The following is a 15,380-nucleotide window of genomic DNA, read 5'->3' as shown; positions in this document are numbered from 1 at the left end:
AATGCTTACAGTTGAGTTTTTCTTGGTAAGTTGTGATTTGTACAGAGCATACACAGAGTGAAGTGAAATGGCAACACTGCCTAGTAGTTTTGTAGTGGTCTGTATTTGTTCTTTTATCAACACCTGGTTCTTAAAGATTTTGAGGCAGTATAACTGGACTTAATGTATTAGTGAGCTGATCTTATTAAATACCTTTGTTTCTTTTCTTTTCCTGGTGTTTTTGGTTATTTTTACCTCTTAAGTCCATCCAGAGGATGGATGAATACTGGTTCCTGGAAAGCTGCATACTGGATTGTATGGGGAAGAATACCTAATGTTAGAATGAAACTCAGGAGTGGGTGTTTGAAGGGAGGCAGTGAAAGCTATGTACTCCCATTCTGGAATTCATAAATATGGGTAAAATAAGCACAGGTTTGTACTTGAAAGTTTAACTTTCCATGACTTACGCTGGTATAGCTGGTCTGCTTTCCCTTCTTTATCCATTTGAAATGGTTGCCTGAAACAGCTCTTTTTTCTCCCCTTGCTAGGATGGCAAGCTTCAATGAAAAGTGGGAGCCTGTCATATGTTCTACCATGCAATCGCCTGCCTGTGCAATTGATGAGTCAAGTGAGAGTTTATACCTCCAATGGTCAGAAAAAAGATCCTGGATCCGAAGATAAAAATGGATCAGCCCCTAAAGAAACCCTGCATAAAGTTGAAAGAGGTAGTACTAAGCTAAAATAAAGAATATTTATATAAATGTAAAAACATAATGTATTTAGTGATAACTTTTTTCTTTCAGTTGTGTCATATTGCAGTTGCAAAATTCTTGGTATTTGTTGGCTGTGGGCACCTCTGTATGAATTTCAAATGTGTGAACAGGGAGGAATGCTGAAATTTATTTCTTTGCCATTGCAGTATTTGGAGGATTAAAGTTTAGTGTAATTGAATTCAAAGTGGTGATGGTAAAATGTGAACAGGAAGGAATTGGGTAATTTAAGGGCTCAAAGTGGTGATGGTAAAATGTGAACATAGGAAGGAATTGGGTAATTTAAGGGATAAGAAATGGAATGTATTACTTGTCTTTCTCCACTTTGCTTGCTTATTTGTATTATTTTTGTGGCATTTCAGGTATGTTGTGTGAAATGAGCTAAGTGTGACTGTTGAGCACTGTAACTTCTCCAGGCTGGGCAATAAATGACTGGTAATGAAGGTTGAGCTGTTTGATCTGCTAGAGCTTTCTGATCTGACAGTTGTTAGAACTGCAGCATTTGTATTAAACATTTGATGCAATGGACATAACCTGATCCTCCTTCCTGGTCAGTATGGTTGTCAATCTTCTGCTTGTTAGGTGCTTGTGAAATTCAGATCTGTCTTGAACTTGCCCCATCATAGCATCCTCTATTTTTGATGCTTGTTAACTGTAGGACTGCACAGATACAGGCTTGGAAGGCTACTGTGCTTGAGATGCTTTTTAAAATGAAAACTCCTTCTCTGTGCTTTGGTCTACAACTAAGAGGTCTTCTAAAGAATATTTCATTCTCTTCATTGTCAGGGTGGCAGATGCTCATTCCTTCTTTAGTAACCTGTAAATTCCTGAGGCTTGTCATAGTTTAAATGCTGGTAACTATAGCCAGCTAAGAGCCATGACATTTCTGATGTTTGCAAGTACAAAAGTGAATCTTAAATCTGTTCAGTCTTGAAGATTTTATCTTATCTTATTTTAACCTTCACTTGCCTGAAAAACTGGTTGTGTATTGAAGTATTTTTTTTTCTCACTTGATGCACTGTGATTTTGTTCAGTCTTTAAGCTCAGGCAGTAAATGTCTAAAGGGTATTTGGTGTACATAGATCTGTGTGCGTGGATATAAATCTTGGTATTTTTGTGCCTTTGTTCCCCCACCCCCCCGAAATCCTGTGACCCAATCTTTTGTTAAATAGTCTTTGCGATAGTTGTTTTAATGATATAAGTGGTAGTACACATTTTTTGAAAAGAAGCTACTTCTCAGTTTTGCAAGGCTATCTTAGTGGAAGTTTTTATCATGAATATTGATGGATCAGCTGCCTGGTGTTTTGAACCAGGCAAGAAAAGAAAAGACACACAGCAGCAATATAGAATTAGTTATATTTACTAACCTAAAGTTTTGCCTAAAACTTGTCCCAAACTATAAGTACAGTGTGGAAGTATTTTTTAAAAACTCTGGATACTTTCTGAAGTGTTTTGCAAGTTGCTGCTCTTCTTCAGGCTACTAGGAGTGTATCAATCAATGCTATATTGCATGTCTTAGTTGGTTATTTATTTTTTTGCTGTTTCTGTCTTTTGAAGGTTTTAAATGTTGGAAATCTAGCAAATACACTTTTTAATTATCAGGGCGAAAAGGAATATTAAGATATATTCTTACTTTGTTATGTCAGCCAGACTCTTTACTAAAAAGAAAATAGGTGTTTCCCATATTTACAATGAGCTTTACCTTTATTTTGCAGGACAAGATACAACCAATGCAGGTCAAAAGCAGACTTTGCTTAAAGAGCCAATCCAAGTAAAAGGTAAAGAAATACTTACTGTATTGAAACTTTACTGCTGTCTGCTAATAGTCAAAATATATATGTGTAAGGAAACTGTGGTTCCCATTCAGTTACGTAAACAAGTTATGCGAATAACATTTTAAAACATAATTGTATGCCAGCTTTGTTTGCTACCCTTTTGCTTGAAAATCACTCCTGAAAAGTCAAATACAGCATTATTCCATCTAATTACTCACTCTTCTGTGTTTGTTTTTAATTGTTTCATTTAAGCTGCAGAACTCATCCAGAAAACACTTCATTTGTTTTCTCATCTGTTATCACAGTCTGTGCTCCTTGCCTGTTTTTAAGCATGTCCATTCACCATCTCAGACTTAATGTGGCTAAGCTGAATACTTGATCTTTCCCTGTTCCTTGTTCTAAGGCTTCCTCTGTTCCTTCTTATTGCTGAGTTAATCTAATCAGTGTTGCTTCTAAATATATTTTGACCACATGGACTGCCTAATCTGAGTCCTGCAGTGTTCCCGTTTGTGCCTGTAGTAATGTGATGGTTTCACCCTGGCTGGATGCCGGGTGCCCACCCAAGCTGCTCTATCACCCTCCTCAGCTGGATGGAGAGAGAAGATATGACGAAAGGCTCATGAGTTGAGATAAGGACAGGGAGAGATCACTCACCAGTTACTGGCACGGACAAAACAGACTTGGGAAAATACATATATTACCAATCAAATTAGAGTAGTGATAAATAAAACCTAAATCTTGAAACACCTTCCCCTGACCTTTGCCTTACTCATGGGCCTACTTTTGATTTTCTCTACCTTCTCACCTCCAGTGGTGCAGAGGGCTGGAAAATGGGAGCTGTGGTCAGTTCAGCACATCTCTGCTGCTCCTTTCTCCTCGTATTGCATACACAGTCATTTCTCTGTATGGTCTGCAAAGGTCACAAATCTTATCTGCAGAAGGTGGAATTGATTAAGTATTGGCAAAAAAAAAAAGAAATTGAGCAGCCTGTTGCTATTTCATTTGCTAGAGCAAAGGGTTTCCAAATTGCAGTATTTGAATGCTGTCTGTGTAGCCAAGCACTGTCTCTGACACCGAGTTGGAGAAGTAGCTCCCAGTGGCAGTTAGGTATGTGAGGTGTTTGAGAACTCTGAACTACAACTTACCAAGTAGAATTGTGGGAGTTAAGTCTACTCTTACTCATTTCCACAGTAGGGAAGATTCCTTTCTCTTCACTGTAAGTTTCCTATATTACTGATGAGCATTGTTTTTCAGATTTTCACTTAGAGATATCTCAATATGCCATTAGATTGAAATACTTCGTGAAGTTTTTGCTGTAGTCTCCACGAGTGACTTAACTTGCGTATCTGTTTCTATTTTTAAGTGAAAGCAGTCCTTAAAAAAAGAGAGTATGGACCAAAATACACACAGAATAACTTCATCACTGGAGTCAGAGCAATAAATGAGTTTTGTCTTAAATCCAGGTATGACAGGTTTGAGTTGAAGTTTAATTTTTGAATATTTGTATGTGCATCAAAATTAATTGTGATGGAGAGTGATTTTGCACAGCAAGCTTTTCTAAATGCTTTTGTGGTATACATAATTGTAAGTGGCTGAAGTTACTTACTCCTTACTGTTATGGAAGATTAGGAACTTGCTCTTAATTTGCATGTTTCAGTAGTTGCTTTTTAAAGTAGTTTATTTGTACTTATATGACCATGAATCTAGTGGGGGGAAGACCACCTCTCAGAGTAGCTTTATGGGGTGGGGATGCAAATAACTCTGGATTCAGCCCTTTGGGATCATGATGGTTTGTGTGAACGTCTGTGAAAGATTCATGTTACGAGAGGTCTGTAATTTGGGATAAAAGATAATTTATTTCACTGTAGCATAACTTGTTGCTTGATTCGTATTTACTGTGTTTTACTACGTGCCATGCCTGCCAGCAGGTCTGAACTGGGTATTGCTGTAGTCGAGGTGTCTGTCAGATTTCATGCATGTTGTGTGTGTGACCCATATTAAATCTAAAGGCTCAGCAACTTGTTTATAACTTTTTGTGCTGTCGCTGTTCCTCCCCAGTTTTTACATATAGTGTATGTCACTAGACTTAGTCTTTGCTGAGAATCCTGTGGCAAATTATGCTTAGTCCTCTGCATTATTTTTATCATAACTAATTTTGCTGGGTTGACCAAAAGGGGTTAGGAAAAAGGACTAGCTAATTGGTTGGGCTAAAAATGAAATGTTCTCTTGTATTGAGAAAGAAATAAAAACATCCTTGATACTTTTCAGAGTAGATGCCCTAATATGTAGCTCAGCACAGGAGATTTATCGTTTTCCCCAAGAAGTTTTATTACTTTCAGCCTTCTGCAGCTTGTGGTAGGTGTGTAGGTTTTAGGGTTAAATGTCTTAACTTTCCCTGTCACATGATTTCTGATTTCCATTTAGAGATGCTAATCCATGAACCCTCTTGTTTAGGACATGTGTGTTATCAATTACATGCAGATCAGTCACTGTGGATGTTTTATTATTTATTGTTTCATTACTTTGCTTTCAGAGTGTTCTGTTTGGCTCAAGTAAACAACTTGACTTTTTTTGTACAGCAAATTAGTAATTAATTGTGGAACATCACACAGATGTAGAAGTCAAATTAGAATAGTAAGAACTTTTTCTTGCACTAAACTATTTGTCCACTTTCCTTAGTGATTTAGACCAGCTGAGGAAAATTAAACGACGAAGTCCCCATGATGACACTGAGACTTTCACCGTGTACCTGAGATCGGATGTAGAGGCAAAGTAAGAACACTTTTGTGAAGGAAAATGTTTGGATCATTTAAAATGGATTATGTGAGAGGGAAGAGTATTAAAAGTGAGGTTTGCAATGTGAAAGGGCAATGATGTTTTCCATTTTCTATCTGAACAGATTTTTTTATCCTAATTATGGTAATAATTACATTGTGTGTATAAAATTGCAGGGTATGTGTCTGTGCTTGTCCTCAGCCCCCTCCTGCCCAGCTTTTCGTTCTGTAAAGTAGTCTGCTGGGCTTATCAGAAAGAATAATTTGATGTTCTGCTTTTAGGAAAGGCATTTGTAATGTAGTCAAACTGAAAAGAAAGTTGCATGATTAGAACATACTGTTAAGTTACTTTCACTTCATGCAGGTCTCTTGAAGTTTGGGGTAGTCCAGAGGCTCTTGCCAGAGAAAGAAAACGACGTAAAGAGGCAGAGATCAAGTACAGAGAAAGTGAGTACAGAGTTTTCAAATAACTTGAAATGCAAACAAATAAGTACGATTGTTAGAAATCCACCAGGTAGTGTGTTTGTTCATTGAGAACATGAACATTTGGAATTGGCAAGTGCTCTTAAGCAAGAGCTTAAGCTTAAGGTATTCTTAAGCAAAAATATCCATTCAGTTGAGATCTCTAGTCATACTCTTTAGGGAGGACTTTCAGTTTTTAGGTTATAATTTACATCTTCAGTGGTTTTGCATTTTTTTTTCAACAGAATTTTGAGAAGACTTAGAACTCCGGGTTTTTGTACCATACTGTCACTTATTTATTTTTCCTCAGAAATGAGTTCAACTTGCCTTTGTGTTTCAGAAGGGGAGAAATACCCCCAAATCCAACAACTGAGCTAAAAAGCCCCTACTCAGTCATAATAGAATACTGGAACATTGTGTACTTGAAGTGTTACTTCCCTTTGTTACAAACTACTGGGGCTCTACTGGCTGTTGGAAGCGATTTAAGTTATTGTGTACAATGTCTTTTGTGTAACTTTGTAGGGGAGAATCTAGCACTGCAGCAGGAAGTTATTGAGCATCTTTCCCCCCATTCTTTGTGGTTAAGAGGCAGGAAAGGGGCAGTAGAATCCCTGAATTTAGTGTATTTTGAGTATTTCCCTCTGTTGGTAGAAATAGCAGCAATATATAGGATCATAACAGATTGCATTTTGCCTGAGTATATGACAGCATGTGTTTCTGATTAACAATATCAAGAGAGGATTTTTTTCACAAGGATAGATAGATTGAGTAGCTCCTGTTAGCAGTTCACTTCTGCATAAAAAAAGTAGACTTCAGTTTCTGAAACTACTGGTTACTAGTGCATATTCATAATAATAATTTTGTATTGCAGATCTATTTAGAAACCAAAGGCTGTTGAGGGAATACAGGGAGTTCTTTGGAAATACTAAGGTAAGAGATGTTTTTAAGTTTTTGGCTACAAAATTTCACGAGATGTAATATGACACCTTTTGAAGGAAAATTTGTGTAATGGTTGCAAAAGCTTAACTAGCTGGATATTATTGAAAGATTTATTTGCACTGTAGTATACCAGATCTGCCTCTGAGTGTAATGCAGTAGTAAGTGCCAGTTATGTTATGATGCCAGTTTAAATGAATTCTTGCTGTGACAGTGTAATCCACCAGTAAAGCTGTATTTTCAGTTGGCATCTTATCAAAACTGTAGCTATACTCATTTCATCTATGGCCTATTAATATGTATAGTGAATATATTGCTAAATTAAAGAAATGGAATAAGTTTATTAAGGAAGAAGATCCTCAAGATGAATGCTTTGGGCTATGCACTGCTGTCCCTTTCCCTTTGCTTAAGCAGGTACATTCCCTGGATCCAGGTGCTCTGCTGTGGTGGGATGATTTTGCAGTCGTTCTGTGGCACCTTATGGCTGCAGTGGCCCCTGCTGGAGATGTTGTTGCTTGCTTAGCTTTTTTACAGCCATGAGTTTATAGAAATACATAAGACTCAACTGCAGCGTGGCTGAGCACTCAGTAATAAATTAGTTGTCTTCAAGGACTATAGCTTCATTTTTGCAATACAGGGCACTGCAAAGTTTTTTGTTTGATAATTTGTATGGTAGATGTCTCGTGAGGTCAAGATCTGGTGATTTTAATAATCTCTTATTTCTTTACATAGCCACGCTCCAGTACAGCAGCTATGTTTTTCAAGGGACCAGGGAAGGTGGTAATGGTAGCTATTTGCATGTAAGTAAAGAAAAAAAATCACGTTTTGTTTATGCAATTATAAAACGATTTCTTATCCTGGAAGTTGGAACAGTGTGTATTTTAGATAGAGATACTATTTATTCATTGTTGATAGGAGGGAGTTTATGTGAATACATTCATCACTATATTGTAGTCCCACATTGAATATACTGAAGATGACCTTTCCTCCTGCTTTGTAGGTAGGGCATTGCTATAAACATTGCACTCTCTTCACTTCCCAAATACCTTTAGCATGATTAGGTATTTTTATACATGAGTGCCTGGCAGCCAGGCTAGCAGAAGTTTGTAGAGACTGTTGTGTTGCTCACTCATCTTTTTGTGGAGCTTTTTCAGAAGTTTAGGGGACTCGGCCCTCGAATATCTATGACTTTTCAGAGATTTAAGTCAAGGCCACCACCAGTGCTCCTTTGTTTGTAGTCCTTATCTTTTTAATGGCTTCTGTCTTTGTATCAAGAAAGGCCAATCTGTCTTAACTTTTCCATTTGGAAGAGATTGATTTTGTTGGGCCTGACACTTGCAAATCCTAATGTAGTTTCTTTTTTAGATTCCTAGGATACCAAATCCCCCTCCAACTGTGGAATTTGTAGGGGTGGAATAAATACCAGCTGAGTGCTGGTGTGAACTGAGCAGGTGTGAATCAAAGATTGCAGAAAGAGAAAAGAAAGTTGTGAAGAGTTGTATTCTTCCACTTGTAGGCAATTAGTTCTGAGTAGTGAATGTGATGGTAGCTTTCAGGAAGTGTAACTTACTCAGGACTGCTTGTAAGTTAATGATTTTTGAAAAATAAATTGTATATTTTTATGAAGTTTAGCTGAAAGGGCTGTTTTAACAGTAACCATGCAGAAAATCTGTGTGCCTGATCTGCCTGTACAGGTCTCTAATGATTAAACTGCTCTTTGTTTCACCACTTTCTGGCAGGTGCATGGTTATACAGCACTTGTGGTTTTGTTGAACACCAAATATTCTGTTGTTCTTTAGCTTATTTCTTGTCTTTGTTTTCAGAAATGGGTTGAATTTTTTCTTTAAGCTGCTTGCTTGGGTTTACACGGGTTCTGCAAGTATGTTCTCAGAAGCCATACATTCTTTAGCAGACACATGTAACCAGGTGAGTATTTTGTTTCCATTCTGCTTCAGTTAGCACTTGTAATAATTTTTCAGGAATAAAGACAGATACTTATAGTAGTTGTATTGCACTTGAATTAAAAAAAATACCTAAAATGCATGGTTTTAAATTTGTATTAATGTAAAAATGAGACAAGTCAGAATGTAGATTTTGAAGTTTTTTTAGAAATAAGTTGAAAGAAAGGAGTTTCAGTAAGCAGAACTATACTCCACTGCTTTATGGATCATGAGTGGGACTTGAAGATGATGTACAAAGTATCTCTCTTTCGTACTTTGGTCAATATTTTGGTTACATGTTAGCTCTCTTGTCAGTTACTGTAATAGAATGCAGACTTTGTTGCTTGGTAGAATAATTATGAGAATTTGAGCATCTTGGTTTTTTTTTCCTACTCCTAGGCTACCTTATCAGCCACTCACAGCACAAATAGCCACATACCTGGCACATTCACTTTGATAAGTGGTGTGACAGACTCAGAATTTGGCATGTAATATTAGTGTGCAGGGATAAAATTAACGTTGTTTATTCCACTGGTTTCTTTAGTTTGCTTGAAGCATATGTTGCAAGACCTTGAAATTTCCCCTTCTCCCAGTGTAGTAAGAATCTGCCTTGTTGTGTTTTTTGATATAGCAAGGCCTTGAACAGAAACAAAAAAGAGCATTTAAAGATGAGTGGGTGAAACCCTCCTGCAGCTCCAGCCAGGGGGAATCCTTGGGTAGCTTGTGACTCATAAAATGCAAGTCTTGTGCTCCACCAAATTTGAAGGATGTGTGGAACTTTAGAGCAGGCAGAATATCATGAGAAGTGTTTTAATATAGTTTTGGCTACATTTTTTGCTTAAGTTGGGCCTAATATGGTTCTCTGTCTGGGAAGAATGAGTTGAGGACTCATATTTTGTTCGCTGTTTTTCTGTGAATGGTTTTACACAACCTTTCAGCAGTTCCAGGAGTAAAATGAAGACAGGGGTGCTAGTAACCCAACTGATAATACTTGGAACTTATGGGGAGGCAACCTTGAAGTGTGTGATTTTCTTTTACTTGCCCAAGTGTGTCAGTGTACAGGTGAACCAAGTTTGATAGTGGTATTACCTATCATACATGTACAAGAGCTATACTGTTTTTTAAAATGTGAAATTGAACGTTCCACTGAAATATGGTTTGTTTTGTTTTTGTTTTGTTTGGTTGGTTTTTTCCCCAAATATGGAGTAAGTGATTTTGGGAAAAACACAGGAGAAACCTTACTGCCTCAGAGGAGCTTGCTGCTGCTACTACTAAGACTAAAATGTCTGAATTTCAATACTTGTTATTATGTTCCAATAATGCTTAGTCCTAAAGGAAACCATGTGCTTTGGAAAATTGAGGTTTAGATTTATGTTTTACTGTATCAGTGGCTTAATACGTGCCTAATTAAATATATCTCAGATAGGCAATTTAGATAGCAAAAGGTTTTTATTTATTTATTCCTTCAAAATATACTGAAAGAAGCTGCTGTAAATGCAGTATGTCATCACCATACTGCACCACAGTCTCTGTATGAATTCACTTCAAGCTGGATTTATTTACCTGCCTTTGTTCCCTCAATAACTTCATTCCTTCACACTGAAGCACAGCAGCAAACACTGGTGATTGCGTGAAATGTTCGCTTCTAGTTGCATTTCTGAAGTTATAATTAACAATAATTATATTTATACACACCATATAATTGCCTGTGTATTATATATCTAGGTATAACTAGCAATTTCTTGGTGATGGTATATTTAGATGACAGATTTTGAGGATTAATTCCAGCTCTAATAAAATACCAGTAACAAAGCATATCTACAGATCAGCAAATTGCAGCTGCCTTGGTATCTTTCGAGCTCAGTTGATACAGAATGTTTCTAATTTATGTTTTTTAAACAAAGGCTTTTTCCTTTTTTCTAAATAGGCATTGCTAGCTTTGGGCATCAGTCAGTCTGCGAGGACACCTGACCCTAGTCATCCGTAAGCTTTTTGTGTAAATAAAGATTTTGGTAACTATATATAGGAGTAAGATCAGTTCTTTGTGCATAACCTTGTTCTTTTTAATCTGCTGCTTCGTGTCCTTTCTGAAATGTATTGTTTCTGATTTTACAAGAGGTGCAATAAGAAAAGGGTTTTCTTCCAAGCTGCAGTTGTACTTGTAGCTTCAGTGGCTTGGTGCATGCTGCATTACTTTTATTTTGGTGATAAGCATTTGCTGTGGTTTATTTCAATTATCATTATTTTGCTTAAGTTGTTCTAGACTCTTCTACCTCTTCCACTTGCTAGATCTGCTTTGTTTTTAAACACTGTTCATGTGAATGACAGGATTTTTTAAAAAATAAAATACTGTCTTCTTCCTCTTTTCAACAAAGTGCTTTCCTGCAAAGCAGTTACTTGTACCATAAGGAGATGTTTGACTTAAACTGCTCTTTGTTTTTATCTTAGTAACAGGAATGTTATTTGATAAGTTCTTCCAACTTCATGAAAGTTATAAGCTGTGCTCTCCATGATATTTTCTTGGGGTTGACCTGTTTTATACTTCATGTGTTTGGGCAAGTCATTCATCCTGTAAGCACTAGTTCAAAATATGTCTAATTTACTGAATTAGTTAAGCTTTTTTTCATTAAGAGCATCATAAAATTCAAATATCAAATTTGTCCAAATACTCATCATATCTCCTTCCCCTCTCTCACCTTTTTGCATCTTCCTTGTTACAGTCCATGGTACAAAATCCTGAGTTTTCTGAGTGTTGCAAAAGAAACACACTGCTTTTACTAGCAGTTAATACCAAAAAAGCAGCAAAGGTACACTTTTAATATTGCTTTGATTCTTCCCACTGCTCTTAAAAATTGCAAGTGTGGAATGTAATAGCTGAACTACTGAAAGATGTACAAATTCTATTCCCTTTCAATTAGCATTATAAATGATGTAGACTGGCTGTCTACAAGGCTAGAGTTCTCAATAAAATGTAGAAGTGAATGTTGGTTTTTGTTGTGGTTTTTTTTTGGTTTTTTGTTTGTTCCTTTGTTTTTTTATCGTTGTAAAATCCTCAGTCTCTGCACAAGAGCTAATACAGCTGTTTAAAAACAAATTAGGAAACTATCTGTGCTTGATGTCCTTGCATGTACTAGCTATCCTTTTTAAAGTGGCTTTTTTTTTCTCTTGGATTAGGCTGGATTTAGCAGCTTTGTCTTAAATAGTTGCCAAGTCATGTGATGGTAAATTAAGACATGTAAAAATGGAAAAGCTTTGAGATATGTTTGCAGAGATAGAGCATCTTATGTTCCTTTTCTTTGTTTTCACCTAGGTATGGTTTCACAAACATGCGCTATATTGCCTCCCTGATCAGCGGAGTAGGCATTTTCATGATGGGTGCAGGACTTTCTTGGTATCATGGGATCATAGGTTTACTCCACCCTCATCCTGTAGAATCTCTTCTCTGGGTAAGCTAATCTTGTTTGGTATTGTATTTAACACTGGTGACTTAATAGAAAAATAATGGCATAGTCTGAAATTCACTTCCTTGAGTCAGTTTGAATTCCCACACAATTAACTCAAGCCATTCTTAATAACATGTTCTAAGAAAAAAAAAAAATCTTGTTAAACTATAGCACAACCCTTCATATCTCCCCCAAAGTCCTTCTTCCTTATTTTGCATCATCATATTGCTAATTCCAATACTGTTGGTTGCCTTCTGTTTGGGGACAGTTACGTGGCACTGCAGGTAATGAGGTTCTGGAACAGTGTGTTTGGATAGTCTGTGGTGAGGAGATCTGTACCAATTTTCTCTGTACAAATATGCAAATAATAATGATTATTTTTTTCCCCCACAGGCATACTGCATTTTAGCAGGGTCATTGGTATCTGAAGGAGGTATGCAGTTTTGAGAAATATTTCTATTTGAGTATTTGTAATGTCTGTAAGATTACAGTGTGAGCAACTAGAGTAATAATTGATCCTTGCTTACACAGTGAAGTTTTAAACTCTGTTTCAAATACTTGTAAGCAAACAAAAAAAAAGTGGAAGAACTTTTTTTTTAACCTGTCGATATAAGAAGTTGAACACATTTGGAAAGTATTCATAGAATGCCTTTTTGATATTAAGCTATCAATAAATAAAACTGTTCTGGTTTGCATGGGAGACAGTCCTGTAGAAAAGAAAGGAGCTTTATGCTTTGTCATTATTCAAAGTATATCAGCAAAAAAATCAGAAGTCAGAGCTTTTTGGATGATCTGGTGCTATGATATAAAGAAAAGTGCCCTCTTTTCTAAATGGAAACAAGTCCTTTTGCCTCTAACCATTTTCAGCAAGAACTCTGGTGTTGTTTCAGCTACCCTCCTTGTTGCTATAAATGAAATTCGCAGGAGTGCTCGAGCCAAGGGTCTGTCCTTTTATCAATATGGTACGTGTCATTGTAGCAGTCAGGTATGTGGTTATGTCAAACAGAATCTGTTTACTGGCATGTGCTTGATGATAGAAACAATTTTCCCTTTCCCTTACCCCTTGTTTTATCGATCCATATCTAGTAATAAATGACGTTTTACGAATCAGGTGAAAACCTGTTGATTTAAGTAATACTACTTAAATACTTTGCTAAACTGCTTGTACTTTTCAGGATAAATGCCCCTTTGAATTTTTCAGTCATTTTTGAGAAGCTTCCCTAATTGGACCTGTTCTCTGTAGTTATGAATGCTTTCAGGATTGTGTGCATCTGCAAAAATTCAGTTTACCCTTATATAGTTATAGACATTTTTCTTTCAAGTTGCTGCTGTTAGTATAGCTTAAGTACTGTGCAAAATGTAGTAAAGCTAAGCTTTTCAAAGCAATGTAACTTTTTTTTTGTTGTTGTATGTGCAGTTGTGCAGAGTCGTGATCCTAGTACAAATGTGGTGTTGCTGGAGGATGCTGCAGCAGTTCTGAGTGTGGCTGTAGCTGCTGCCTGTATGGGTCTGACTTCTTTAACAGGTAAACCAACCAACCAACCAAAACCCCACCAACCTGAACAATCCCACCAAAAAGGAAACCCAAAAAAACCCCCCTCAAAAATAGTCTCTTTTCAGTGTGAAATCGGAATTATCTGCTTTGTTTTAGAAATGCTTTGTGAAACTAATTTGACATATCTTGTTTAGGAAACCCATACTATGACAGTGTGGGATCTCTAGGTGTTGGAACTTTGTTAGGAACTGTGTCAGCATTTCTAATCTACACTAACACTGAAGCTCTGCTGGGACGATCCATTCAACCTGAGCAGCTGCAGCGACTCACCGAGTTACTGGAAAGTGATCCTGTAGTAAGGTAAGAATCTTCACAGCTCAATCTCTGCTAGGACAGCAAAAGGCAAGTAAATAACATTTGAAAAAAACCAGTTCGAGCACTTTAAATGAGAGAAATCTGGTGAGATTATTTTTAGGGTGCATTCTCCTGTATTGAGATTTTAGAATCTTTATTATTGCTAACCTCTGTTTCTGTGCTCAAAAGTTCAATAAGCCAATACTTGCACCTCTCAGAGGTTCCACAGCTGGAATAATACTGCAGATGTATTCTAACAGTTACATTAATTGCAGAAGTTGACAATGACTTAATGAGAAAGTCATCACAAACTTAAAACCATAGTCAAGTGCATGATATGTAAGCACTTAAGTCATACTGTTATGTTGCTTTTATAGTTTATTAGCACTTAAATATTTAAATTCTATTACTGTTAATACTCAGTGTCTGGAATTCTGTAGCAGTTGGCAGGAAGTGCTGCAGTAGTAATATGATGTGATAGATTCTGCATGTTAGATGCTTATAAAATGAACTCAGTGCTAATTTCTCTCTCTTTGCAAGTCTGCAATTTGTAGTAAACTTATATCTCATTGTAATCATGCTTAAATGCTTTGCAAGGAGCTATTTTAGCTTTAACCCTATTAACCTTGATTTAGAAGCAAAGCCCTTTTTGTTTCCCTTTAAATCTTTATTCAGGAATATATTTCTGTGTAAATCACCTGAAATATTTTAGTGCTTTTTTTATGTGTAGTCATTTCAGAGCTGTGCAGGTCAAAAGCCCCAAGCCTATTAGTTTATACCAGAATATTTGAAGGAAACTTAAGTGCTGCATCATCTCAGTTGCAAGCAAGAGGTCTGAATGACATGCCCTTCATTCCAGAAACTAAACAAGATTCCTGTTTGGAGTAATTGTGTTAGAATTCTCACATGTCAGTAACTAAATTCTTTCAAAGTATTTGTGGTAGCCTTTGGTTCTGCTATACTTTAAAATGTTGGTTTGTGTCACACTCAGTGACATTTTATTATGTTTCTCCTATCAGTGGAATTCATAATTTCTCTTACAGGCTCGTGGCTATTAATTTCCCCTTTCTTTTTATTTTACTTGGTATTTTCTAGTAGTAGTCCATATTTAACTCATGATCTAGAATGAGCTTTCAGTCAGAGTTATTCTCAGCTGAAAAATGATTTGATTTTATTTTTGCTATACAAACATTCCATTCTTAACTCTCATTGACACCTTTGGTGCCTAAATCTTTTTTGTGTTCATCTTAACTGAAGTGTGGGAGATTAGGCTTTCAGAACTGTGAAATAAAATATGTGATGTGGTGCAGACTGTCCTGATTCTGTTCTTACAGAATATAATCACAGATTCCTAGGCATAAACTATTCTTAGTGACAGTTTCATCTTTAATTTTTACTTCATTGTAACAGCTATTGGGTAGTTGTGCTCCTGTTGTGCTGGAAAATCTGTCA

The 15,380-nt window shown here is 36.6% G+C and overlaps 1 protein-coding gene across 1 annotated transcript in view; it reads left to right on the top strand.

Moving 5' to 3' along the window:
- Positions 1-433: 433 nt before the first annotated feature.
- The window catches only part of SLC30A9 (solute carrier family 30 (zinc transporter), member 9), a 20,164-nt gene continuing 5,217 nt past the window's right edge, over positions 434-15,380 (top strand). Inside the window, exons 1-14 of the mRNA XM_009072135.1 lie at positions 434-704; positions 2,465-2,527; positions 3,888-3,987; positions 5,204-5,296; positions 5,663-5,745; positions 6,632-6,690; positions 7,429-7,496; positions 8,520-8,622; positions 10,564-10,619; positions 11,947-12,082; positions 12,473-12,512; positions 12,970-13,041; positions 13,497-13,604; positions 13,769-13,934. Coding sequence (XP_009070383.1) covers positions 542-704; positions 2,465-2,527; positions 3,888-3,987; positions 5,204-5,296; positions 5,663-5,745; positions 6,632-6,690; positions 7,429-7,496; positions 8,520-8,622; positions 10,564-10,619; positions 11,947-12,082; positions 12,473-12,512; positions 12,970-13,041; positions 13,497-13,604; positions 13,769-13,934 — 1,310 coding nt within the window. The 5' untranslated portion in view covers positions 434-541. The remainder of the gene's footprint in view (positions 705-2,464; positions 2,528-3,887; positions 3,988-5,203; positions 5,297-5,662; positions 5,746-6,631; positions 6,691-7,428; positions 7,497-8,519; positions 8,623-10,563; positions 10,620-11,946; positions 12,083-12,472; positions 12,513-12,969; positions 13,042-13,496; positions 13,605-13,768; positions 13,935-15,380) is intronic.

This window comes from Acanthisitta chloris, unplaced genomic scaffold (assembly GCF_000695815.1).
Source record: "Acanthisitta chloris isolate BGI_N310 unplaced genomic scaffold, ASM69581v1 scaffold6543, whole genome shotgun sequence".
Classification (NCBI taxonomy): Eukaryota; Metazoa; Chordata; class Aves; order Passeriformes; family Acanthisittidae; genus Acanthisitta; species Acanthisitta chloris.
Note: the sequence above shows the minus strand (reverse complement) of the source record. Positions and strands in the feature narration are given on the sequence as shown.